Source organism: Lissotriton helveticus, chromosome 10 (assembly GCF_964261635.1).
Source record: "Lissotriton helveticus chromosome 10, aLisHel1.1, whole genome shotgun sequence".
Taxonomy (NCBI): domain Eukaryota; kingdom Metazoa; phylum Chordata; class Amphibia; order Caudata; family Salamandridae; genus Lissotriton; species Lissotriton helveticus.
In genome coordinates, this window is record NC_136071.1 from 204,679,198 (window position 1) to 204,704,887 (window position 25,690).

General features: G+C 46.7%; 1 protein-coding gene across 3 annotated transcripts in view; it reads left to right on the forward strand.

Moving 5' to 3' along the window:
• The window catches only part of RSPH10B (radial spoke head 10 homolog B), a 517,038-nt gene that overhangs the window by 453,441 nt on the left and 37,907 nt on the right, over positions 1-25,690 (forward strand). For all 3 annotated transcript variants that reach the window (XM_078665151.1, XM_078665153.1, XM_078665152.1), the window contains one exon: positions 22,474-22,654. In XM_078665151.1, coding sequence (XP_078521277.1) covers positions 22,474-22,654 — 181 coding nt within the window. The remainder of the gene's footprint in view (positions 1-22,473; positions 22,655-25,690) is intronic.

Consider the following 25,690-nt stretch of genomic DNA (forward strand, 5'->3'; position numbering starts at 1 on the left):
AATGTATTTAAGATAGTCATGTGCTTTAACGCTTTCCCTCAGCCATCCCAAGCCACTGAAGAAAGGATGTAATTTTTCCTGAAACGCGTCTGGCAAGATGTGCTAATTTACTCGCCTGAAATACTTTCTGCTGGCAAGCTGCTATTAAAATGAATAGAGCCTTCTTTGATGTCCGATGTTGGTTCCTTCCAAAAACGGGTTCTGCAACTGATTGATTTTTGACGGCCTGGTCCCAGGTCGTGGGAGGCGCCCACTACTCCGGTGGGTCCGTGTCAGTGCCAACCGGTGCTGCAACGAGCGGAACGGACAAGACTGGCTTCTTTGCAGGAAGGAGTCATTCTAGCTCTGATGGCAGCTACAAAGCAGGGCAGAGAGTTTTCAAGATTGAGCGCACGAACACTTATGGACATTGAGACTCTGTGAAATGCACCCACTGTGGTAATAATAAGCGCAGACTACATCTCCCAGGATGCCGTGAGGCCACACCCATCGGGGCGGGAGTAATGTATTTAAGATAGTCATGTGCTTTAACGCTTTCCCTCAGCCATCCCAAGCCACTGAAGAAAGGATGTAATTTTTCCTGAAACGCGTCTGGCAAGATGTGCTAATTTACTCGCCTGAAATACTTTCTGCTGGCAAGCTGCTATTAAAATGAATAGAGCCTTCTTTGATGTCCGATGTTGGTTCCTTCCAAAAACGGGTTCTGCAACTGATTGATTTTTGACGGCCTGGTCCCAGGTCGTGGGAGGCGCCCACTACTCCGGTGGGTCCGTGTCAGTGCCAACCGGTGCTGCAACGAGCGGAACGGACAAGACTGGCTTCTTTGCAGGAAGGAGTCATTCTAGCTCTGATGGCAGCTACAAAGCAGGGCAGAGAGTTTTCAAGATTGAGCGCACGAACACTTATGGACATTGAGACTCTGTGAAATGCACCCACTGTGGTAATAATAAGCGCAGACTACATCTCCCAGGATGCCGTGAGGCCACACCCATCGGGGCGGGAGTAATGTATTTAAGATAGTCATGTGCTTTAACGCTTTCCCTCAGCCATCCCAAGCCACTGAAGAAAGGATGTAATTTTTCCTGAAACGCGTCTGGCAAGATGTGCTAATTTACTCGCCTGAAATACTTTCTGCTGGCAAGCTGCTATTAAAATGAATAGAGCCTTCTTTGATGTCCGATGTTGGTTCCTTCCAAAAACGGGTTCTGCAACTGATTGATTTTTGACGGCCTGGTCCCAGGTCGTGGGAGGCGCCCACAGTGTCCTGGTGTTTCACCATGAGAACCAGCTCCTCCCACCAGCCCATATGCAAACAAGCATAACTGGGGGAGAAGCTGGCTCCCATGGCAACACCTCTTGCCTGTTGGTAGCAATTGTTCTGGAACATAAAAATGTTGTTAGTTAAACAGCCCTCTATCATACTTAGCAACATGTTAATATGTTCACCCTACGTGCCAGGTAATATCCTACGGCTCTAAGGCCATCCTTGTGCCTAATTGATGTATATAGGGATGTAACATCCAGAGTAATCAACAAAAAATCCTCACACCATTTACAATTGAAAATTTTTTGTATAAAATCACCTGTATCACGAATATATGACTTTAAAGATTGAACATGGGGCTGAAGAAAAAAGTCTATATACATCGAAGTACGTTCAAAAATGCTGTTTCTAGCTGAAATTATCGGCCTACCTGGGGGGTTGATCGCATCCTTATGGATCTTTGGGATGAAGTACAAAATAGGGGTCACAGGACTATTGTTTTTCAAATATTTGTACTCATCCATGGATAACAATCCTGTGCTTCTTCAGGCCGATAATTTCAGATTATAGATCCCATGAGTTGCCATCAGATTTTGTTTGCAACTCCGACTGTAACAATCGATGTCATGTAGCCGAGTCGTTGCTTCGCGGACATAGTTTTCACGCTTCCATAAGACCACGTTGCCGCCTTTATCCGCACTCCTTATGACTATATCATGATTCTTACCACGTTTAGTCATTAACTGATGATATTGGAGCTTCTTGGTATCTTTCCTTTTCTTGGTGTTGCCAGCAATGGTGCTTTGGATTTTTCTGTTTAGATTTTTTAGATCTTGCACCACTTGTTCTTGGAAGCTGTCTATTGTGTCTTTCAACATGAGTGGATAAAAGGTGGATGGAGGTTTAAACGGAGTCTGAACCAAAGGTTTTACCAAAGTCGGTGACAGTGGTGTATCTTGAACAGTAAGAGAAACATCTCCTTCCTCCAAAAGCGATTCAAGTACAATTGACAATTGCTGCTCACTTGTATTCGACACTCCTGCGAAATCCTCATTGGGTTGTGAAGCAATATTGTCCTTGCTGCAAGATGTCTTTGTGTTCTCTTTCATGTTGCTTTGTTTGAAGAACTTCTGGAGTTTCAGTTTCCGCACACCTTTGTAAATATCCACCCTGGTTGCTGCATAATTAAAAGAACTTTCAGGACAGAAGGACAGTCCTAGAGCTAACAACTGCTCTTCCGCCTTGTTAAGAACTACCTCTGTTAAATTTATCACTGTCTTTGGTGGTAATTCAATGGCCTCCAGACTTATTTGCGCGAGAATTGTTTTGGTTGACGTTTTGGCTGTCTTTGATTGCTGTCGTTTTCTGCACCTGCTAGCTTTCCATCTCTTCCTGCGTTTACTGCTTGCGTTGACGTGGGGTTGGTCTGTGTTTTCCTGGGCCGTAATGTCTGCAGGCACTCCTGACATAAAAAATCCACTTCCTCTGTAAGTGAAAATCTTCTGGCTGCCCCTTCCCTGTTTGTTCATGCTCACTTTCAGCGGCTGAACTTGCATCTGAGGCTGATGTTAGTTCCACTTGCATCCTTGACATGGCCATATCTGATTTGTTTGCAGCTTTTAATCCTGTTTTGCCTGATTTCTTGTTTTCAAATTTGCGCGTGAAAGTAAATATTCTAGCGCACTCATAATCACGTCCATCACGGTGGAATTTGAACGCTTTGCGTTCCCGGATAACGTCTTCTTCCTTCAATAATCTTCTTTTCATGTAAATTTTATATTTTTCCACTGTTTCTGGTTCACCCAATTCCTCCAGTTCTTTAGTCAATTTAACAATTTCCTCTGCTGAATCAATACAGTCTTTCTCCCGCATATTTGACCAATATACACAATAATTTGCACGATGATTCAAGATTCGTTTCTGCCCACTCGCGCATCAACTCACGGTTAGGTGTTTCATAGCTGGGTGCCAATAATATTCTGAGCCCCTGCGGTACTCGACCAACGTCAATGTACCTCTGCAGGGACTTGGCCTCCCACCACCTTTTCTGTTCTGTGCGCATCGCCTTTTCTAATAATTTGCATTTATCTTTTATCCCCGTATTTGTTGTTGCCGCTGGTGCATTCTGGGAAATGGAGTTCGTGTCCCCAGTCAGCCTGTCTCTTTCCGACTGGAAGTTGTGGACCGGGTGAACGGTCCAGGACAGCCGCTTGCCCACCTGTGAGACCTTGACGCTAGAAGAGAACAGGCTGTCAGCGCCCACTGTGGCAGTACTTACGCTGATTGACTGCCTTACTGGAGACTCGGATCTCCGAGTTTTGAGACACTCCCTAGCACCTGCAGAGTACTTCATCCAATCGTAGTGGGGTAACCTGATTTAAAGGTGGACATTTGAGAGCAATCACGATTGAAAGGCATTTGAGAAAGTTTTACTACGAAACGCGTTATGCCCTGAAAGCCCATTAAAGCGAGCTGGACCTGTTACCTGTGTGGCTTGTTCTTCTTCTTTTGGAGGGAATGTGGTGTTTGGATATATATATATATATATATATATATATATATATATATATATATATATATATATTCAAAACAATTCTATTTATTTAACATTATTTCATTTGGCGTGTTATTTTAAGTCCCTACCGCAATTATTTTCTATGTGAGTTTGAGTATCTGTAAGTTTCCATGTGTGGTGCTGGACTTGCTCCAAGGCTAGCTGTGGTATACATTTACTTCTGCTCTGGGACCTTTCTGGCTGAAGTAACTTTAGAAGTGCAGTCAGTGAATAGCAATGGACTCTTTTTGTGGTTGGGTGGTAGTTTGTATGTGTATGTCCCTCCTGAAACCCTCTTTCCCCTTCTAAACACCTTCCTTTTAGTAGTAAGTACTCCTTATTGTTCTGCCACTCCACCTGTCCTTCCCATATTTACTACTTAAATGTAGACCGATGTGTGCAGAGTCTTCTACACACCTGGTGAAGACCTCTGCACAGAAAACGAAGAAGCTGAGGAGCCCCACTTCTTCTGTAGGTTAGTGAATAGAATATTATAATATGTGAGTAATACAACTGTACTACCTCTTGAGGTAGTACAAAATTCCGTTTGTGAGTAAGCCCCTATAGTGCTTACACTTGACGTTCACTCGGCCTCCCAGGGAAGGCGACAAATTCAGCAATGCCCTTCACCACTAGATACATTTTCATGTCTAGGAGGACCCTTTTCATTCCTATAGACTCATGCCTTAGCTACGTGTTTTAAAGTACATCAAATGAATATAAGACAAATACAGGGTCTGATCACAACCATATATATTTGCTTTGGAAATGAATCATGTGTACATCTATAGATGTTACAACCGTACCATGTTTTTTAATACCAGTATTTGCATAAATGTGTAATTTTTTATTAGAAAGGGCTTGTATGACAAATATGTTCTGGTACGCAAACCAACACTGCATAACTAAGCCGGGTCTGTCCTTAGCTGTCTTACCACTGAGGATCAATGGATTTCAGATTCCATAATATGTTGGAAGTAATATAACCAGAACCTGACCTTAATTTAGCCAATCACATGGAGTACATGCAAGTAGCGTTCCCCTCTCCCCCCTCTTCATCAGACTTGCTACCTTTCTGTCCCATAAGCAATATCCATCAGTTGTACCACTCCTATAGGGCAACCTCAATCTTCATGAAATAGTCACAAATCTTTTAATAAGTCATTGATATCAGTGTGCTATACTATATCATATAGACACTCTTTAATGAGAGCAGAATGAATGAAATTAGATTTATAGAGTGCGATGGCTACCCTGCGGCCTCCCAGTGCTACGGATGGCATGGCCAGGACCGGGCAGGTGAGAGTTAAATGCAGTTCTTGTAGAGCCAAGTTTTTAAGAGCCTCCGAAAGGCAAGCAGATTGGGTTCCTGTCAGAGGGAAAGTTGAAGAGTGTTCCAGAGAGTTGATGCATTATAAGTGAAGGACTGTCCACCACTTCTAGCTCTCATGATTCTGGGAGGAAGAGAGAGGGAGGCGGTAGTGGAGCGGAGGGCCCATCTAGTTTGGTAGGGGATAATCAGGGATTGAGTAATGGAAGGGCCGGTCTTCCAGAAGGCTTTCTGGGCAAAGCACATGGCTTTGAGCTGGATCCTTTCTCTAATCGGAAGCCAGTGCAGGGCCTTCAGGGCAGGTTTCGCAGATTGCTGCAGAGGAATCTGTAAAAGTAGGCGTGCAGCTTAGTTTTGGATAGTCTGAAGCTTGTTGATGGTGAATTGAGGGGCACCCAGGTAAATGACGTTACCGTAGTCAAGGCGGGACAGGATGAGCGCCTGGACCATGATCCTTCTGGCCTGGAAAGGGAGAAGGGGAGGATCTTTCGCAGCATTTTCAGTAAGCCAAAGCAGGAAGCGGAGAGTTTCATCGCTTGATGATTAAAGGTGAGGAGGCAGTCTAGCCATACTCCCAAACTCTTACTCTGCTGGTCTTTAGGAACTGGAGCGGGCCCCAGGCAGTTGGGCCACAGCAATGCGGAGTTGAATACGGGGGCGTTGCCCAGTAGCATGAGCTCCGTTTTGTCCCCATTGAGTTTAAGGTAAGAGAGGTCCATCCATCTGGCAATCTCCTCTAGACAACAGCCTAGGGTGCTGGGTGACTGCTCGGGGTGGTTTAGCGCCACCACTAGCTGAGTGTCATCTGCATAGGTGACATTTCTTACGCCAAATGGATGGACGAGCCCTGCGGAACCCCATAGTGAAGTGGCAGCTGGTTGGAAACCGCATCTCCTTCAAAGACCCTAAAAGATCGTTCAGTCAAAAAGGATTGTAACCAGTGTAGAGCTATACCAGATACTCCTACATCTTTTAGTCTGCGGATCAAGATGTTATGGTTTACAGTGTCGAAAGCAGCACTGAGGTCAAGGAGGGGAATGGCAGCATTACCCCACTGATCCAGGATCCTCCTAGCCTCCTCCGTTGCTGCAAGGAGAGGTTTCGGTCCCAAACTGGGGACGAAAGCCCGTCTGGGAAGGATGGAGTAGATCATTAGATTCCAGGAAGTCCACCATGATGGTGTTTATGTGTTTCTCCACAATCTTGCTCACTCAAGGAGAAGAGAGATAGGGCGGTAATTGAAGAGATCATCCTGGTTTAGATTTGGTTTTTTCAACAGAGCTCTGACCATGACGCATTTCCAGGCCAGAGGAACTATGCCAGAAGAGTCACCAGGTCAAGGATAGCAGGGTAGATGATTTCATTGGCTAAAGAGAAGATCTGAAGGGGGCAGCATCAGTGGGGAAGCCGGATTTGAGTTTAGTTATGATAGGATCCAGCAGAGTAGAGTCAATGGGGGGAAATTTGTTGAGGGAAATTTGGGTTGCGGATTGTGAATCAGGCATGGATTCCCTAGGATGGGAATTAAAAGAGGTGGGAAAGGACAGATAAATGTAACGGATTTTCTGGGCAAAGAAGTCTGCCAGGCTGTTACAGCAAGTGAGGGCGCCATTCGGCGAGGTTGTTTCGCAGGTAGTTTAGTTAGGGTCTTGGCAATGCGACAGATTTCCCTAGGGGAGTTTGCAGAATGAGTGATTTTATTCTTCATAAAAAGTTGCTTGGGCTGCCCTAAGTTCGGCTTTATAGGGTCTAATGGCCCCCCTATATTCAGCTTTAAGGGGAACAGAGTAGTCTCTTCTGCATTTCCTTTCAAGCCTTCTGCATGATTGTTTCACCTCTCTCAGCTTAGGGGAGAACCAAGGGGCAGTGTTTTGCCTGCTGAACATATGTTTAGATTTTTGTGGGACTACTGCATCCAGTGAGCCCTGAATCCAGAGATTAAAATTCTCAGAGGCCCGGACGGGATTAGGATCATTAACAGGTTTGGTGGCTTCCAGGACTTGCTTCCATTGGTCCGTAGGAAGTTTCTTCCAGTATCGTTCCTGGACGGAGGTTATATTGGGAGGGGATGGTCTGGGCATTTCCCAAAGAAAAGGGATCAGAAAATGATCGGACCACGGGAGAGGGATGGAAGTGTCTACCCTCAGTTCTTTACAGTTGCTAAAAACAGGGTCCAGCAGATGGCCTTTGGCGTGAGTAGGTGTCAGTACCTTCTCCCTGAGCTGAAGAGCCATAAGGTTCTTGATCAGCTCGTTGGTCAGCTTGTCAGACGGATCATCTTGATGGAGATTAAGATCACCAAGTACTGTAAAGTTGGAGGGGATGAAAGCCAAACTGGCGACTGCGGTGGGGAGTGCCTCAAGAAATTGTCTGGGAGTGCCAAGGAGGGGGGTAAATAAGAAGACCTGAAAAAGTACTGGTTGGGGACACATCAATGGCAAAGGTGAGACTTTCACAATCCGTTATAGGGTCTGCTATAATATGGCAGCTAAGTTTATTATTAGCTATAATGGCTATTCCTCCACCTCTGTCACTCTTGGGGTCCACCCTGTGGATTGAGTAGCCCGGCGGGAGGGTTTGAGCAAGAATAGGGTCAGATTCATTATGCAACCATGTCACTGTCAAAAAGAGAATGTTGGGTTTAAGATCCGACAGTAAAATTGACAACTCCGTGGCGTGTTTTGAAAAAATCTACAATTTATTAGAAACATCTTTAGAGGAGGGATGTTACTCTTAGGGATTGCCCGTTCGAGGAGGGGCTGGAGGGAGAAGCCACAACCTTTGCAGTGGGAATCACCATTAATAACATTAAGCCGGTGCCGACACAGATCGCTGGGTGCAACTCTAAGAGAGCAGAGGTGCAGCGCGCTATAGGATATAGTTTTCCCATGGAAACGGCCAGGGATTGTGGCCCCTGGTCCCGGTCAGGCGCGGCCTTCAACGCGCCGCTGGCGCACCCGCCGTGCTCGTCTGCTGCGCGGGAGGGAGAGCATGGGATTAAGACTGGTTGCGGGATTCCTCCCCCTCCGGTCTGCAACCCGGAAGAGGGGAGAGAAAGAATGCCAGTACTCCCTCCACTACAACGGGAAAAGCCCGAGGTGGACCGGGGAGTAGAGCGGCGGCGCGCGGGTGCAATGTCAGATAAGAATAACATTTTAAAAGTACACAGTACAAGTACAATCGGCAGCAATTCAGATTAAAAAACAAATTTGTGCTCAGCGCTGAAATACACACAGCTCGCTTAGCCCAGCTTAGACCAGCTGCGCGCGTCCGCTGCGCGGGAGGAAGAGCATGGGATTAAAACTGGTTGAAGGACTCCTCCCCCTCCGGTCTGCAACCCGGAAGAGGGGAGAGAAAGAATGCTGGTACTCCCTCTACTACGACAGGAAAATCCCGATGTAGACCGGGGAGTAGTGGGGCGGAGTGCGGGTGCAGTGTCAGATAAGAATAACATTTTAAAAGCACACAGTACAAGTACAATCAGCAGCAATTCAGATTAAAAAACTAATTTGTGCTCAGCGCTAAAATACACACAGCTCGCTTAGCCCAGTTTAGCCCAGCTGCGCACGTCTCTGTACCTAGAGGCCTCACTAATACAGGAGATTGTCGCAATTGTTGTTAAAATGTTAGTGAGTGTAAGTACAATTTAAAATCAGCACCGAAGAGGTAAAAGGGACTCAAAAACACCCCAGCGCAAATAGTACATGCACGTGGTACTTTTGGGTGTTTTTTACACCTGAATTACAGATTGGAACAACGATGGAGATAAGTACGTATGGAAACACAAAAAAGAGTTAAATTTTCTTTCATTTCGTAGTCTGGCTAGTGTTAGGTGCTTGACAGAATGCTCAATATAACCACTAGACAGAATGCTCAATATATCCATTAGGATAAGACTTCCATTTGCCATTGAAATTCAGAGGCCCTGGGTGCATTGCTGAACAACTCAGTGGATTTAAGCCCAGGTTGCTGAGAATCCTGTGAGAAGTTGGCCTGGTATATGATGTTCACTATTCTAGTGAGCACCTTGCACCAGTTCAAACAACCCTTATGGTGATGGTTGTAAAGTCAACCTTATAGACCAGCTATCCTAGTGGTAGCATGGACAAAAGCAGTCTTAGGCTAAACTCAAGAGGGCATGTGAAGCCAGCTGTTTTACCATATGCAAACCTTTTAATACCAAATGAAAGGACACCACACAGGTTATATATTCAAAATATATATGTATTTATTTCTAAATAAATCCCCTTAACTCTTTATGAGCACAGGAGCACAAGCGTATAACAAGTAACTAAATATAACATACAAAAGTTGCACAAATATGGATAGGCCTTGGTGGCCCGCTAAACCATATACTAAAATAGTGGTATAAGCACCACGTCACGAACAATGATAAGGCCTAGGGCCTGGGGAATCGCTGGGGCTACACTGGGCTAACAGCAGATAGGGAGCAGGAGGCCCACAGGATGCATCTTTACAGGAGCACCGCAGTACTCGCGTTACCTCACCCACAGGAAACGGGTGCATAGTTGTCAAAGTGTGTCGGGTTTCGTCGTGGAGTTCTATGGAGCCTTTGAGAAAAGATGCTGCAGGCGATCAGGAGAGAAGAGTCCGGTTGGATGCAAGGGTGGATCAAAGATGAAGAGTACCTGAAAGCAGAGGGGACAGAGTCTGGGTCACTAGCCAGTGACCAGGAAGGAACCAGGAAGGAACCAGGCGATGTCGGGTTGCAATCAGGTGATGTTGTGAAGCTTGTCTCCGCTGCCACGTGGACTAGGAGATGTCGACGACGACCAGGAGCTGGGCACGGACTGTCCCACGAAGGTTCTCGCTGTTGGCGGTGTTGGTTCTCGATTCGGAATCAACAGGCCTTGGCAAATGCAACCCACGCAGGAATCGAAGATGGCTTCTGGATCAGACCAGCAAGGTCTGATGGGCTGCTCCTTTTCAGGGGAGCAAGGGCCAGTCTGGAGCAACCAGACCAGTGTTGAAAATTTGAAGGTTCGTGGTCACAGAGGCCACTAGCCAACGGGCAAGTGACCGGACAGACGCGTCGAGCAGGAAAATGCAAAAGGGCCCCACGCAGCACTCAGTGAGTGTGGAGAGGTGATCTTCGGTGCAAAGGATGCTCGGGGCTGTGGCTTCTCAATCCCCAATGCACAACTTCGAGGGTGCCTCAGAAGTTGCATGGAAAGCGATTCGCTGGCTTTCCAAGATTGCCGGTCCCACGTCTCTCATCGCCTCCACGGGTCTCAGCTTTGCTGTGGCTGTGGGTCGGGCTGTTGGATGTCTGGAAGTCTGGTTCTTGTCAGGCTCTGTCGTTCGAGCTCCGGCGGGAGCAACAACAAAGCAAACCATTGAGCGCTTGATGTTGCCTGCTTGCACAGGGTGGTCACTCCTTGACCACAAGGGAGATTCTTCAGTCTTCTACGTCGAGTAGGATGTCGAAGGGTCCAGAGTTTCGTATCAGAGTTTCAGTCAGGATTATCTAAAGTCTTGGGACACAGCTCCTACCTTTATTCCAGATCAAGGTGCTGGATTACCTGCTAGGTCCCTCCTAGGGGTGGGACCCAGGAAGGGGGTGGTTACACCCCTTTCCCTTTGTCCAGTTTCGCGCCAGAGCTGGGGCTGGAGTGCCCCAGCACCAGTTTGAACTGACCTAGGCCTGGGACACCTTGTGTGCCCCAGGCAGTGTCTCCTTTCATTCAGCCCTCCCTGCCCCAATCCACTATCTCCTGTCTGGGGTGGTGCTAGCACCTCCCTGTGACAGGAAACCTATTGTCCAAGCCTCCCTCGCTGGAAGGACTCCCAGCAGCAGGAGGTCAGACTTCTGTATGTGGCAGCAGCATCCATTTTGTGATGCTGAGGCTCTGGTTAACTTTAACCGGGTTTAAGGAAAGTAACATGTCTTCTCCCTCTAGAAGGGTGGAATGCTACCCCCGTCGCCAGGACTGGTGAGGCGGTAGTATTCCAAAGCGTATGACACCTTACACGACATGTTTTGATAAAGCCAAACCAAAGATAGCATTTAACCGCGAGGTTCATATGAACTTAAGAGTATATGGTATGGCAATATCCTGGAACAGCTATAAGGACATGGTTCCGAAAGCTGCAGACAGGCTCAGCTCATGCTAGAGCATCATCTCACATAAAACCAAGCACTCTGCCTTCAGGATTGTTAAGGCCATGCCATAGTAGTGACTTATAGGTGCATATGTGTCCAGATATAAGGTTAGACATAGGTATACTATATCTAAGCAAGGGGTGATTACACAACCTTGCCCCAGCTGAGTGATCAGCCAGTTGTGTCAGTTTGGATGGCCAGCCAGGGGTGGCAAAAGATATGCTGCAGCCCCTGGTATGCCTTGGGTGCACCTAGGCCCTGGGTACCAATAGTACACTGTACAGGTACTCATAAGAGTGACCCAAATCCCAATTGGTGAAGTACCTAAAGTACATGGTGTGAAATTTAGAGAGAGAACAGCAGGGCTGTGGGTCTGATTAGCAGGCCCACAGCCACAATAAGTCGAAAACCAGTGAAGCAAAAAGCAAAAAATGGGGTGACCATCGGATAGCAGACCCTACTCTCCTAAATAACCCCCCCCCAAACGCAGGGACATTAAACTTAACCTTGACCAGATAAGTATTCATGTTCTAAGTGGAAATACCTGGAGAGACCATCTGCATTGCCATGGTCAGTCCCTGGTCTGTGCTCCACTGTAAAGTCCATCCCCTGTAGGGAAATGGACTACCTGAGCAGTTTGGGATTTTCACCCTTCATCTGATTTAGCCACAAGAGGGGCTTATGGACGGTCTGAATCTTAAAGTGAGTGCCAAACAAGTATGGTCTCAACTTCTTCAGGGCCCAACCCACAGCAAAGGCCTCCTTCTGAATAGCTAACCAACGTTTCTCTCAAGGGGTCAGCCTTCTGCTAATGAAAGCAATGGGCTGGTCTTGCCCATCTACATTAAGTTGTGAAAGCACAGCTCCCACCCCCAACTCTGAAGCATCTGTTTGGACAATAAACTCTTTGGAGTAGTCCGGACTCTTTAAGATAGGTGCAGAGCACATGGCCTTCTTCAGGTCATCAAATACCTTTTGACAGCTAACTGTCCACTGAACCTTTTTTGGCATCTTCTTTGAAGTCAAGTCATTGAATGGTGTCACAATGGACCCATAATTCTTGACACATTTTCTGTAGTACCCAGACAGGCCCAAGAAAGCTCTGACCTGTGTCTGGGTGGTTGGAGGAGCCCAGTCCTTTATGGTCTGGATCTTACTCTCCAGTGGTTGAACCTGACCCCCACCTACAAGGTGGCCCAGGTACACAACCTTACTCTGCCCTATCTGGCACTTTGTGGCCTTGATAGTTAGGACTGCCTTTTACAGGGCCTCAAAACCTTCTTCAGGTGGATCAGGTGATCCTCCCAGGTGGAGCTGAAGACAGCAATATCATCCAGATAAGCTGCACAAAGGTCATCCAAGCCAGTAAGGACTTGGTTCACCAACCTTTGGAAAGTGGCAGGTGCATTCTTCAAACCAAATGGCATTACCACAAATTGATAATGACCTCCTGGGGTTGAGAAAGCAGTTTTGGCCTTGGCATCCTCAGCTAACCTGATTTGCCAATAGCCAGCTGTCAAATCAAATGTGCTCAGAAACTTGGCAGAAGCCAATCTATCAATGAGCTCATCTGCTCTTGGAATTGGGTGAGCATCTCTCCTAGTGACAGCATTGAGACCTCTATAGTCCACACAGAACCTCATCTCTCTCTTACCATCTTGGGTGTGAGGTTTTGGTACAAGGACTACTGAGCTGGCCCAGGGGCTCTCTGATGGCTCAATTACTCCCAACTCCAGCATTTTCTGCACCTCAGTCTTTATACAGTCCCTGACATGGTCAGGTTACCTGTAGATCTTACTCTTCACAGACAGACTGTCACCAGTGTCCACCTCATGGGTGCACCAGTTAGTCTGACTAGGTGTTAATGAAAACATATGTCTAAAGGCCTGCAGAACTTGTTTGCAGTCCTGTTGCTGCTGGTCAGTGAGGCTGCCTGCCAAGGCCACTCCATCAACTGAACCATCATCAGGGTTCTGAGTCAACAGGTCTGGGAGAGGGTCACTCTCTTCCTCCTGTTCCCCATGTGTAGCCATGAGCAAGCTCATGTCTGCCCTGTCAACATATGCCTTCAGTCTGTTGACATGGAGCACCCTGTGGGGGCTCCTAGGGGTGCCAAGGTCCACCAAGTAGGTGACCTCTCCCTTTTTCTTAATAATGGTGTGGGGTCCAGACCATTTGTCTTGGAGTGCTGCTGGGGCCACTGGCTCCAACACCCACACCTTCTGCCCTGGCTGGTACTCAGTCAGCGCAGCCTTTTGGTCATGACAAGCTTTTTGAAGTTCTTGGCTAGCCTCAAGGTTTTTAGAAGCCTTCTCCATATATTCAGCCATCCTGGAGCGGAGACCAAGTACATAGTCCACTATATCTTGTTTAGGCTTTTTGAGAGGTAACTCCCATCCTTCCTTCACAAGACATAGGGGTCCCCTTACAGTATGCCCAAACAAAAGCTCAAAAGGGCTGTAGCCAACCCCCTTTTGTGGGACCTCTCTGTAAGCAAACGGAAGGCAGGGTAAAAGGATGTCCCATCTTCGCCTAAGCTTTTCAGGTAACCCTTTTATCATCCCTTTGAGGGTCTTGTTGAACCTTTCAACAAGCCCATTGCACTGTGGATGGTAGGGTGTAGTGAATTTGTAATTAACACCACACTCCTTCCACATAGCAGTCAAATATCCTGACATGAAGTTTGCACCTCTGTCAGAAACAACCTCCTTTGGAAACCCCACTCTGGAGAAAACTCCAAGTAGGGCCCTTGCCACAACAGGAGCTTTTGTGGTCCTCAGGGAAATAGCCTCTGGATACCTGGTGGCATGATCCACTACCACCAGTATAAATCTGTGCCCAGATGCTGTTTGGGGGTCCATTGGTCCAACAATGTCTATCCCCACTCTCTTAAAGGGTACCCACACCTCAGGTAGTGGTATGAGGGGGGCCTTTGTTGTGCCACCTGCTTTTCCATTGGCTTGGCAGGTAACACTGGAGCGACACAACTCCTTGGTATTCTCGGACATATGGGGCCAGTGAAAGTGAGGGACAAGCCTGTCCCAAGTCTTGTACTAGCCTAGATGCCCTGCCAAGGGAATATCATGGGCCAAGGTAAGAAGGAAGCCCCTAAATTGCAGAGGTATAACCAACCTCCTGGAAGCACCAGGCTTGGGGTCTCTAGCCTCTGAATAAAAGAGCCCATCATCCAAATACACTTTATGGGTACCTTGAGCATTCCCAGCAGCCTCAGCAGCAGCCTGTTGTCTGAGGGGTTCAAGAGGGGAACAAGCTAATTGAGCCTCCCTCAGATCTGCCCTTGAGAGTCCCCTGTCCCAAGAAACTCAACCTGATCAGGCTCAAGTTCTTCTAGGACAGTTCCCTCTTGGATCACAGAATCATCCTCCTGGGAGGGCTGATCCTCAACCTGAGGCAGGGGGGAAGGCACTGCCTTAACCCTCTTGCTCTTTCTCTTGGGTTGTGTCTGGTCTATAGTTTCAAGATCCAGCACAGTTTCAGGTAAGCACTTTTTGGCCTGTGACCTGGTTACAGCAAGGACATGTGCTGAAATACCTAGCATCTCTGCATGAGTCCTATACTCCACTTCTGACCATACTGAGCTTTCTAAATCATTGCCCAAAAGACATTCAACTGGGAGGCCTGTACTTACCACAGGTCTTTTGAGGCAAGTTACCCCTCCCCAGGAGACATTAACAACTGCCACACTATGTGTAGTAGTGACATTGCTAGCATTGGTCACCAGGTAATTATCAGCAAGTACAATCTGTCCAGGGTCCACAAAGTTAGGCGTCACCATAGCGACACTGGCACATGTGTCCCTCTAGGCCTGAGCCACTTTATCATTGATCAAAGGTATCTATCTGTACTTGCCCAAAGTATTGGGACTCACAGTAGTGGACATAGCCATGTCCACATCACAGATCAGGACAGCCTGAGTAGGAATCCTTACTAGGCCAGGATCCACCTCAGTACCCATGGTTAACCCCACTATAGCCTTGGGTTGGAAACTACCACTGCTGACTGTACTAGGGGGTGCAGTTGCCTTAAGGGCTACAGTGGGGGCTGTACCTTTCTTGGTGCACTCACTAAACCAGTGAGAGGCAGTTTTACAGTAGCTACACCAAGGTTTCTTCGGACCTTCTTTCTTCTTTTTCTTGGAATTTTGGGACCCCCCTCATTAGAAGTATTTTGGGGGCCTGAAGAAGACTTCTGATCTTTTTGTTTTTGATCTCCACCCTTTTGGTCTGCCTTTTTCTGGTCACCACCTTGGTTCTGGGGTCTCTGTTTAACCCTGGTTCTGACCCATTTGTCTGCCTTCTTTCCCAATTCTTGGGGAGAGGTCAGATCTGAGTCAATCAGGTGTTGGTGCAACAACTGGTTCTGACAATTATTAAGGATTTGTTCTCTCATTATCAAATTATACAATCCTGTATAGTCCTTAACTTTACTTCCCAGTAATCAACCTTCCAGAGCCTTAGTGGCACAATCAACGAAGTCAGTCCAGTCCTGAGTCTGAGCTTTTCGGGTATCTCTGAACAACAACCTGTATTGCTCAGTGGTTAAGCCAAACCCATCAATTAGAGCACTCTTCAGGACAATGTAGTTTTTAGCATCCTCATGGCTAACAGTGAGGAGTTTGTCTCTTCCTTTTTCTGAAAAGGAGAGCCATAAGATTGCTGCCCACCATTTTGGGGAACCTGCTGTACCATGCAGGCCCTCTCCAAAGCAGTTGTCCACTGTGGATGTCATCCCCATCTTTGTAGGGGGGCACAATCTTGCTCAGGTTTCTATGATCATATGACCTGTCTTTATCCTTAGGGATATTGCTGCCACCAGTGGACTCTAATCCACTTATCTTTTGCTCCCTTTCTAAAGCAAGTTTAGCTTGGGCCAGGGCTGTTTCCTCCTTTTCTATCTGAAGTTAGACAGCTCTCATCCTAGCCTCATATTCTCTTCTCTGGGGGGGAAGTCATTCCCCTTTGAGAACCCCTTGAGGCATTAGAGAGGAGAGACTCCCTGGAAGGAGACCTTTCCCTTCTATTGCCTGGGATAAGTCTACTATTAGGTCTGGAAAGGTGCAACCCTTCTCCATTCCCATGTAAGCTTAGGTTAGCCTGGCTAAGCCTCCTGGCTATCATCTCCATCTGAATCTTCCTCCACGTCTTCCTCATCTACTTTTGGGGTTAGGAAGTCATCTTCTGTGGAGGGTACTCCTTCACCTGTGTTATCTGGGGGACCTGGTTTAGAGGCCCTCTCAAGATCACCTGCCTCTAGGACTTCTATCAGGTGTTGGATGGTAGGGTTGGAACCCTGTTTCAACTTTCTGGAGGTACACAATGACCTCATCTCTCGGAAGTTGAGCCTCTCATATCTGGAGGGTGCCTTGGGAAGGTCACTTACCACAGGTAGAGAACCAGAGGGTTCGCCTGTGCCAGACATGTCTAGTGAGGTGTGGTGTGTGCACCTACCTACACTGAGTGTTTACCTACTAGAACCTCTCTAGGAGTTGTAGTCAGGGTGTGCTAGGCTAGTAAAACTTAAGTATTTTAAGCTTTGTTATATGTACCTATGGTACCTAATGTGATCTTTCAAATGATATCAAAGATTACAATTGGTAAAACAACAGCAAGCTCAAATTCCAACCGCTGCACACCAATGTGAGAAGTTGGCCTGGTATATGATGTTCACTATTCTAGTGAGCACCTTGTACCAGTCCAAACAACCCTTATGGTGATGGTTGTAAAGTCAACCTTATAGACCAGCTATCCTAGTGGTAGCATGGACAAAAGCAGTCTTAGGCTAAACTCAGGAGGGCATGTGAAGCCAGCTGTTTTACCATATGCAAACCTTTTAATACCAAATGAAAGGACACCACACGGGTTATATATTCAAAATATATATGTATTTATTTCTAAATAAATCCCCTTAACTCTTTATGAGCGCAGGAGCACAAGCGTATAACAAGTAACCTAATATAACATACAAAAGTTGCACAAATATAGATAGGCCTTGGTGGCCCGCTAAACCATTTACCAAAATAGTGGTATAAGAACCACGTCACGAACAATGATAAGGCCTAGGGCCTTGGGAATCGCTGGAGCTACACTGGGCTAACAGCAGTTAGGGGGGGTACAAAAGGGGGTGGTGATGGACAGAGCATCTGAATCAATCAAACACTCACACCCAGTCAAAAGATCAGGGTTTAATCCATCACCGTTCTTTAGCCCACTCTGCCACCCCAGTTCAGACATGGCTATATGCAAATCAGTCTGACCCTGTGCCTCATGGGAACAGTCCAGCCCGAACTGCCAAGCCATGTCTTCCCTGGACCGGAAACAAGCTTCCGAGGACCGGTTTCGGGCATTCCAGCCGTCTTCAGCCCGGCTTGCTTGAATCCAGTGGCAAAGTGAGCAAGGGACTCACGTCTGAGCATACCCTGCCACACTTATGGCGGCCAAAAGCGGTACAAAAGGGGGTGGTGATGGGCTAACAGCAGTTAAGGAGCAGGAGGCCCACAGGATGCGGGTGCAGTGTCTAAATGCACATGCGTGCACCTATAGAAGTCAATGGTGCGTAAAGTTAGAAAGTTACAGATTTGGAAGTCTTCCGACTGGACTAGAACTTAACCACTTAAAACTAGGACACTGGGAGAGTTACTCTTTACAGAAGCACCGCAGTACTCGTGTTACCTCACCCACAGGAAGCGGGTGCATAGGTGTCAAAGTGTGTCGGGTTGCGTCGTGGAGTTCTATGGAGCCTTGGAGAAAAGATGCTGCAGGCGACCAGGAGAGAAGAGTCTGGTTGGATCCAAGGGTGGATCGAAGATGAAGAGTGGACAGAGTGTGGGTCACTAGCCAGTGACCAGGAAGGAACCAGGCGATGTCGGGTTGCAATCAGGTGATGTCGTGAAGCTTGTCTCCGCTGCCACGTGGACCAGGAGGTGTCGACGACGACCAGGAGCTGGGCACGGACTGTCCCACGAAGGTTCTCGCTGTTGGCGGTGTCGGTTCTCGATTCGGACTCAACAGGCCTTGGGAAATGCAACCCACGCAGGAATCGAAGATGGCTTCTGGATCAGGCCAGCAAGGTCTGATGGGCTGCTCCTTTTCAGGGGAGCAAGGGCCAGTCTGGAGCAACCAGACCAGCATTGAAAATTTGAAGGTTTGTCGTCACAGAGGCCACTAGCCAACGGGCAAGTGACCGGACAGACACGTCGAGCAGGAAAATGCAAAAGGGCCCCACGCAGCACTCGGTGAGTGTGGAGAGGTGATCTTCGGTGCAAAGGATGCTCGGGCTGGGGCTTCTCAATCCCCAATGCACAACTTCGAGGGTGCCTCAGAAGTTGCACGGAAAGTGATTCGCTGGCTTTCCAAGATGGCCGGTCCCACGTCTCTCGTCGCCTTCATGGGTCTCAGCTTTGCTGTGGCTGTGGATCGGGCTGTTGGATGTCTGGAAGACCGGTTCTTGTCAGGCTCTGTTGTTCGAGCTCCGGCGGGAGCAACAACAAAGCAAACTGTTGAGCGCCTGCCTGCACAGGGTGGTCACTCCTTGACCACAAGGGAGATTCTTCAGTCTTCTACGTCGTGTAGGATGTCGAAGGGTCCAGAGTTTCATATCAGAGTTACAGTCAGGATTATCTAAAGTCTTGGGACACAGCTCCTACCTTTATTCCAAATCAAGGGGCTGGATTATCTGCTAGGTCCCTCCTATGGGTGGGACCCAGGAAGGGGGTGGTTACACCCCTTTCCCTTTGTCTAGTTTTGCGCCAGAGCTGGGGCAGGAGTGCCCCAGCACCGGTTTGAACTGGCCTATGCCTGGGACACCTTGTGTGCCCCAGGCAGTGTCTCCTTTCATTCAGCCCTCCCTGCCCCAATCCACTATCTCCTGTCTGGGGTGGTGCTAGCACCTCCATGTGACAGGAAACCTATTGTCCAAGCCTCCCTCGCTGGAAGGACTCCCAGCAGCAGGAGGTCAGACTTGTGTCTGTGGCAGCAGCATCCATTTTGTGATGCTGAGGCTCTGGTTAACTTTAACCGGATTTAAGGAAAGTAACATGTCTTCTCCCTCTAGAAGGGTGGAATGCTACCCCCATCGCCAGGACTGGCGAGGGGGTAGTATTCCAAAGCGTATGACACCTTACACAACATGTTTTGATAAAGCCAAACCAAAGATAGCATTTAACCGCGAGGTTCATAATGCACTTAAGAGTATATGGTATGGCAATATCCTGGAACAGCTATAAGGACATGGTTCCGAAAGCTGCAGACAGGCTCAGCTCATGTTAGAGCACCATCTCACATAAAACCAAGCACTCTGCCTTCAGGATTGTTAAGGCCTGCCATAGTAGTGACTTATAGGTGCATATGTGTCCAGATATAAGGTTAGACATAGGTATACTATATCTAAGCAAGGGGTGATTACACGACCTTGCCCCAGCTGAGTGATCAGCCAGTTGTGTCAGTTTGGATGGCCAGCCAGGGGTGGCAAAAGATATGCTGCATCCCCTGGTAGGCCTTGGGTGCACCTAGGCCCTGGGTACCTATAGTACACTGTACAGGGACTCATAAGAGTGACCCAAATCCTAATTGGTGATGTACCTAAAGTACATGGTGTGGAATTTAGAGAGAGAACAGCAGGGCTGTCGGTCTGATTAGCAGGCCCACAGCCACATTAATTCGAAAACCAGTGAAGCAAAAAGCAAAAAATGAGGTGACCATAGGATAGCAGACCCTACTCTCCTACAAATCCACTATAAAAGAAATATAAAATAAAATAGAAATATATCAGCACAGTAAGTGCCTGGTTTATATCTTGGCAGATCTGCTCTTGTCACCTTTTTAACGGCTTAACTGCCTACTTGGCCCGCTCTATTTTACGGGTCTATGGATGGAAGACAGTCCGAGTGCCACCTACTCTGCAAAGGATTTTTCTCCTGCGTCGACGGCATAATAGGCAGAAGTGGCTGTCAGCAGAAGTCCAGCCTAGATTACCATCAGTCCAATCAAGATGTGCCTTACTGTTGAGGAAACCGTGGAGGGGATACCTCCTACTCTTTTGGTGGAATTGAAAGAATTGAGATAGAAACTTACATTTTTTGTTTCCCGATTCTGCCTTGAACCCCATTGTCCAAGTCCTTCCTTTTCTGCTTCTACTTGACCATGACACTAATCAACTCTGTCGCCAGGATATAAGGTAATCTTCATTTACCCTTGTCTTACTATGAATCGTGTGTTGACAATTGCTTTAGCCTTGTGCATTTTTACATTGCTCTTACATGCAGTTTTTTTCTTATGTGTAATGCATAAACAAAGAAAAGCCCATGGCTTCTTGTAGAATATATTTTCTGCATCCAGTAGATTGGCAGCTAGAGTGAGTTCACAAATTACATTTTGACTTTTTAATTATGTCACGTATAGTCTTGTATTATCATTAAAGTTTCTTCCTCTAACAAAGACTGTTTGAGATGGATATATAATTTCAGAGACCACATTTTCTAAATGATTGGCCAATATGTTGGAATGGATTTTTCAGTCTAAATTTATCAGTGATAATGGCCTGTAATTCTTAGGTCAGACGTTGATTCTTATGTTCTTTATGCATCAGTACAAATCTACCCTTAGCAGTTGTCTTCTAAGCATAAACGATAATGAGACCTTTTGGGGAAGTTTTAATAGTGGTTCAACAATCTCCGCATAACATGATTTATACTGGTGCATTGCCTTTGGAGAAACTAAATATGACTGTAATAATTTCTGCTGGCTCTAACAATATGTCCAGCTTATATCTGGCTGTTCCGATAGGCCCAAAAAAGCAATTTTGCCGAGTACAAGGACCCCCGGAATACTGAAGCAATTTCTGGTGCTTTCAAATTGATTATATTAATTATATATTTGATCACTGCAATTTGAACTTTGTAGTTTTTAAATTTTAGGTAATTTGCCGAAATATTAAAAGCCGTATTGAGTTTGCAAAGATTCTTAGCTTTTATTTGTGTATCCAGATGTCCACCCTTCAACTTCGTGTTCAATTATATTCATGCTTTAGATTGCACAACTTATTATCTTTTCAATTAAGATAATTTGTATCCAGTTGTTTGATTTCTATATCAGGGTTGTTTAGAGATGCATTTTTGGATTTATTTTTAACGAGCCTTAGTGAAATCATGACATTTCTTGTTTTGGCCTTAGGTAGACCCTAAAATATCCCTTCAGACCATCAAGAGCCTTCATTTTACTAGTTAAAAATAGACTTCTAAGGGTTTGAGGAAATCCTGCATCCAATTTTGACTCCTCATACGTCTTCTATATTTTGGAGTTCAGACAAATGATGTCTACATGACAAGTTACGAATACATGTGCATGATCTGAAAAGATTCTATTTTTGTCTCTTTTAACATTTTGTAGCTGTTAACAAGATATATTGTGCATCAAAGTTCTTATTCTAACCTGCTTGTGTACATACCCCAGCGCCTTATATTCTTTAGGATATTTTGTGCATACCAGAGTTCAAAATAAATATGTTGCCTCTACTTTGACATGTCCAACTCTTCTCTGCCTGAAATATACAAGTTATTGGGATAAGGGTAATCTATTAGCTTTTGTGTTCAAATGACATTTACCAGGCACAGCCATCCTATTCACGGTTGCTTGGTTACATCAACTTATTGTTTTATGTGATTGAAAATGCCTGGGAATCTACTGGAACGGATAAACGTTGAGATTGTTATGCCTTTTAAGGTGTACTGTCATGATAAAGTGATATGGTGTCAGTAGAAGAATCTGTAATCCAATGCCATCACTGACAGAGCTGAATGTTCAAAATGAAGGAAATCAATTACAACACAAAGAACAAGAACAAAGAATTTGAGATGAGTAACTTTTTATTCTCTTAATTTTCACATTTTATTGTGGGACTTTGAATGTTGGTTCTCCTTCATTGAGAACCTGATGTGTGAAATGATATCAAATCTTTAAAAACTTGACCAAGTTTATGACTTAGATTTTTAATGTTTTTATGATCTGACTAAACTGTCTGTACATCGACAAATACATGCTAATAGTGTTTGCCTTTTAAGTATGATACGGGCTTAGGTTTAGTAGATTGAACCAATGTGCCAAATAAAAAGTGTTATATTGTTATTGGAATGTATTAAACATTTCTTAAATTCTTGTTCTTATAATTGTGATTTTATTGCATTACAGAACCAGTTAGCCCAGAAGTCAAATTTGCTTTTTGGCTAAGTCAAATATACGTATTTTTCGCAAAAACGCTCTTTCCTGCCCACGATCAAGCAGAAATTTTGAAAGAAGAAATACCGAAGAATAATGCTCGTTTGGTCGAGCTTGCACGGCTGATGGCCATAAAGGATGAGGAAGAAGCAAAGTAAGATTTGATTGTTGAAGTTTTACACACATTGATATATTTGCTTTTCCTCTACTGTGAGTGATAGCTGTGTGGCGTGAAGGAAGTGAAATATGTTGATAACACTTTCCTCACAATATCAAAGATCTTTTTAAGTTTAGAATTTCTTTATAGAGTTTTACACTTGTCTCAAACAAACAGCATAGTACCAACAATGCGACTTAAATATTCACTATGCAAAGGCGACTATGAAGCTAATAATAACAACCCAATATCATCCTCCCCCAACACAAAAGATAGAAGAAAATACTGCCACCTCCCCCCCACTACCCCCAATCGCTGCGTCCACACACACACTAGGCGAAAGAGCCTCAGGTATTTGGGGCACGTAACTTTGTTGAACTCAGAAGACAGCAGCGAGAGAAAAGGATCCAATGTTCTGAGAATGAGTCACTCTTCCCAGCCTGTGAGAGGGAGATGCGTTCCATGCCTAAGGTGTACCACATGCGGTGCAACCAGCTAGTGTAACTTGTAGGTGATTAGATCCCGAGTGTGAGAGAATGTTCTGGAGCGCTGCCCCTAATGCGAGAGCGATTTGACGGCTTCTGTGCGATTTACGAGGGGATGTGGGGGGATTCGATAATCCCAGAATGATATATGTTGAGAATCGGGGTAATTTGGTGTCGAAATGTGTATCTATGTCAAGTAGTATTTCTACCCAATATGACTGTAACTGTGGACAGTCCCATAATAAATGGGTTAGGGTGCCTGGCATACCAGAGCCTCGCCAACATAGAGAGTCTTTTGACTGGTTGCATTTGTGAATACGCACTGGGGTGTAATAGCAGTATGATGCTATTTTAGTGGCCGTTTCCACACTAGCTACATTGCGCGCTGTGTGCTTAGGCCTATAATAAATGTCCTCCCATTCCTTCTGTGTAAGGGTCCATTCTAGTTCCACTTCCAATCTTCTCTGACTTGGTGTCTTATGGGTCATCGGGGCTTGTCTGATTAAGTCATACAACTGTGATTTAAGGTGTGTATCATCAGTCTTAGAAAATACGCATTTTTCAAATGCAGTAAGATGACGCTGCGCAAATGGTCGAATGGTCGGGTGCATAACCCAGTGTCTTCTCTGTTGGTAGTGGAAGCGTTCTATTTCAGGGAGACCTTGTTGGCTGCACAGATCTTTGAAAGAGAGTGGGCCTGACTCGTCAAAGAGATGTCCGATTGACCTACACCCCTCTTCAGTCCACCGCGTGAAAGCTTTTACGACCAACCCCGGGGAAAAAGAAATATTGTCTACAATGGGTATTATAGGGGATGGAAAGGTAGTAAGATTCCTTTTAGCTGCTATTTTATCCCAGGTGCGGAGGGGGACTCCAGTTACACATGAGCAGTAGAGGTTCTCAGGTCTCGATCCCTTCGTTAAGAAGGGTACTTGCCAAAGCGGTCGTCCAGCTAGGGCTCTATCTATAAAACACAGTGCTTTTCTGATTCTGAACAAGATCATTCTACAAATGTCCTAAATTGGGTCACTGTTGGATTTGGCCCTTCTGGTAGGTTCACCCCTGAACCCCTTTTAATGTTACATAAGTATAGTGATTTCTGGTCTTGGCGCACTTTGACACTGTGTCCCAGTGTAAAGTGCGTGCGCTCTCTGAGTGCGTGTGTGAGATTGGCCTGCGCTCCCATAGGAATGCATGGGGGATATGTGTGTCCATGGTAGTTCCTGATGTGTGGGGAGTGCAGGGTCGAGTTTGGTATGTGCGGACTCGTGAGATTGAATGCTGCGCGATGATGTGTGCAGATTTAATGTGTCTAGTGTGGAAGTGCCACTTCTAGAAGTTGGCCTGTCTGTGCAGTGAATGTGAATTGACTGTCTGGCTTGTGATTGGATGGTGTGCCTGGCTCCAGGAGTCAGGATGGGTCTGCCCCTGTGGTGAATGGAGAGATCTGCATGTTGATGGCAGGGAGGAGTGCACGTGGGACCTGAATAGGGCTGGGCCTTCCCTCCACAATGCTGGCTCCACCCCCTGATGTCCCTGACCCATCCTGTGAATAGGCAGAGGGGCTGAGCAAAACAAAGAGCTCAAGAACCAGTTGCATCTGGTTCGCCCCTTGCCTGCACCTTTGTAGACAAAGGATTTGTGTGTATAAAAAGAGGCTGTGACCTCATGAAAAATGTTCTTGTTCTCCTACTTGAATCTACCAGGGGCGTGCTTCTGCTGATGCCCAGGGGAAGGCTTGCCTCCCTGGGCCCTGCCCAGCCCCTGGATGCCTGATGGATCTTGTTGCTGGGACCCCTTTGCCTTGCCTTGGAGACTGGAGGACTTCCCTATGCTGAGGAGCTGGTTGCTCCATGTCTTTATGCCCAGGACTTCTTGGAAACCCTTTTGCTCCAGTTGCTTTGTGGGGTTAGGGTTTCTGTGTCCCTTAGCGCCTGGGAAGTGCTTTGTTTTGAACTGCCCTGCCCGTGTTTATAGCAGGTGCCTACCCTGCATTTTGCCCGTGTTTATGGCGCCTTCATTGCGGGTACCCACCCCGCATGGCCGCGGTATTTATCGTATTTCTCATTAAGGGTGCCACCTCTTTTTATATGCATCTTAACGTGTGCCCACCCCGTTTCTACTTTTATTTTGTATTTCGAGGGTGCCTACCCCTCGTTATCCCCCAAAAAGAGATGCTGCCGCAGCCGCGGCAAAACCGGAAGTCAGGTGGCTAGGCGCCTGGAGCGGGGCGGGACTTCCGCTTGTTCCAGGAAGTCCCGCCCGCCGTGCTGGGATTGGCCGAAATCCCGCCACAGGAAGCAGCGCGAGAGTTGCGGGGCTCCCATGAGCGAGGGGGAGCCCCGGAGGAAGAATCTGCCCGGAGCCTTGCCGGCTCCATTTAGAAGTCCCGGGTCCCTGGAGTGGGCCCGGGTGAAGTGAGGAGGCGGCAGCGGCCGGCATTGACAGCGCGGGGCTCCCGAGAGGAACAGGGAAGCCCCGCGCCACAAGCAAAGTATGGCCGCCGGAGTCCCCTGCGAGAGGAGACAGCCCCGCAGCCAGCGAGCAG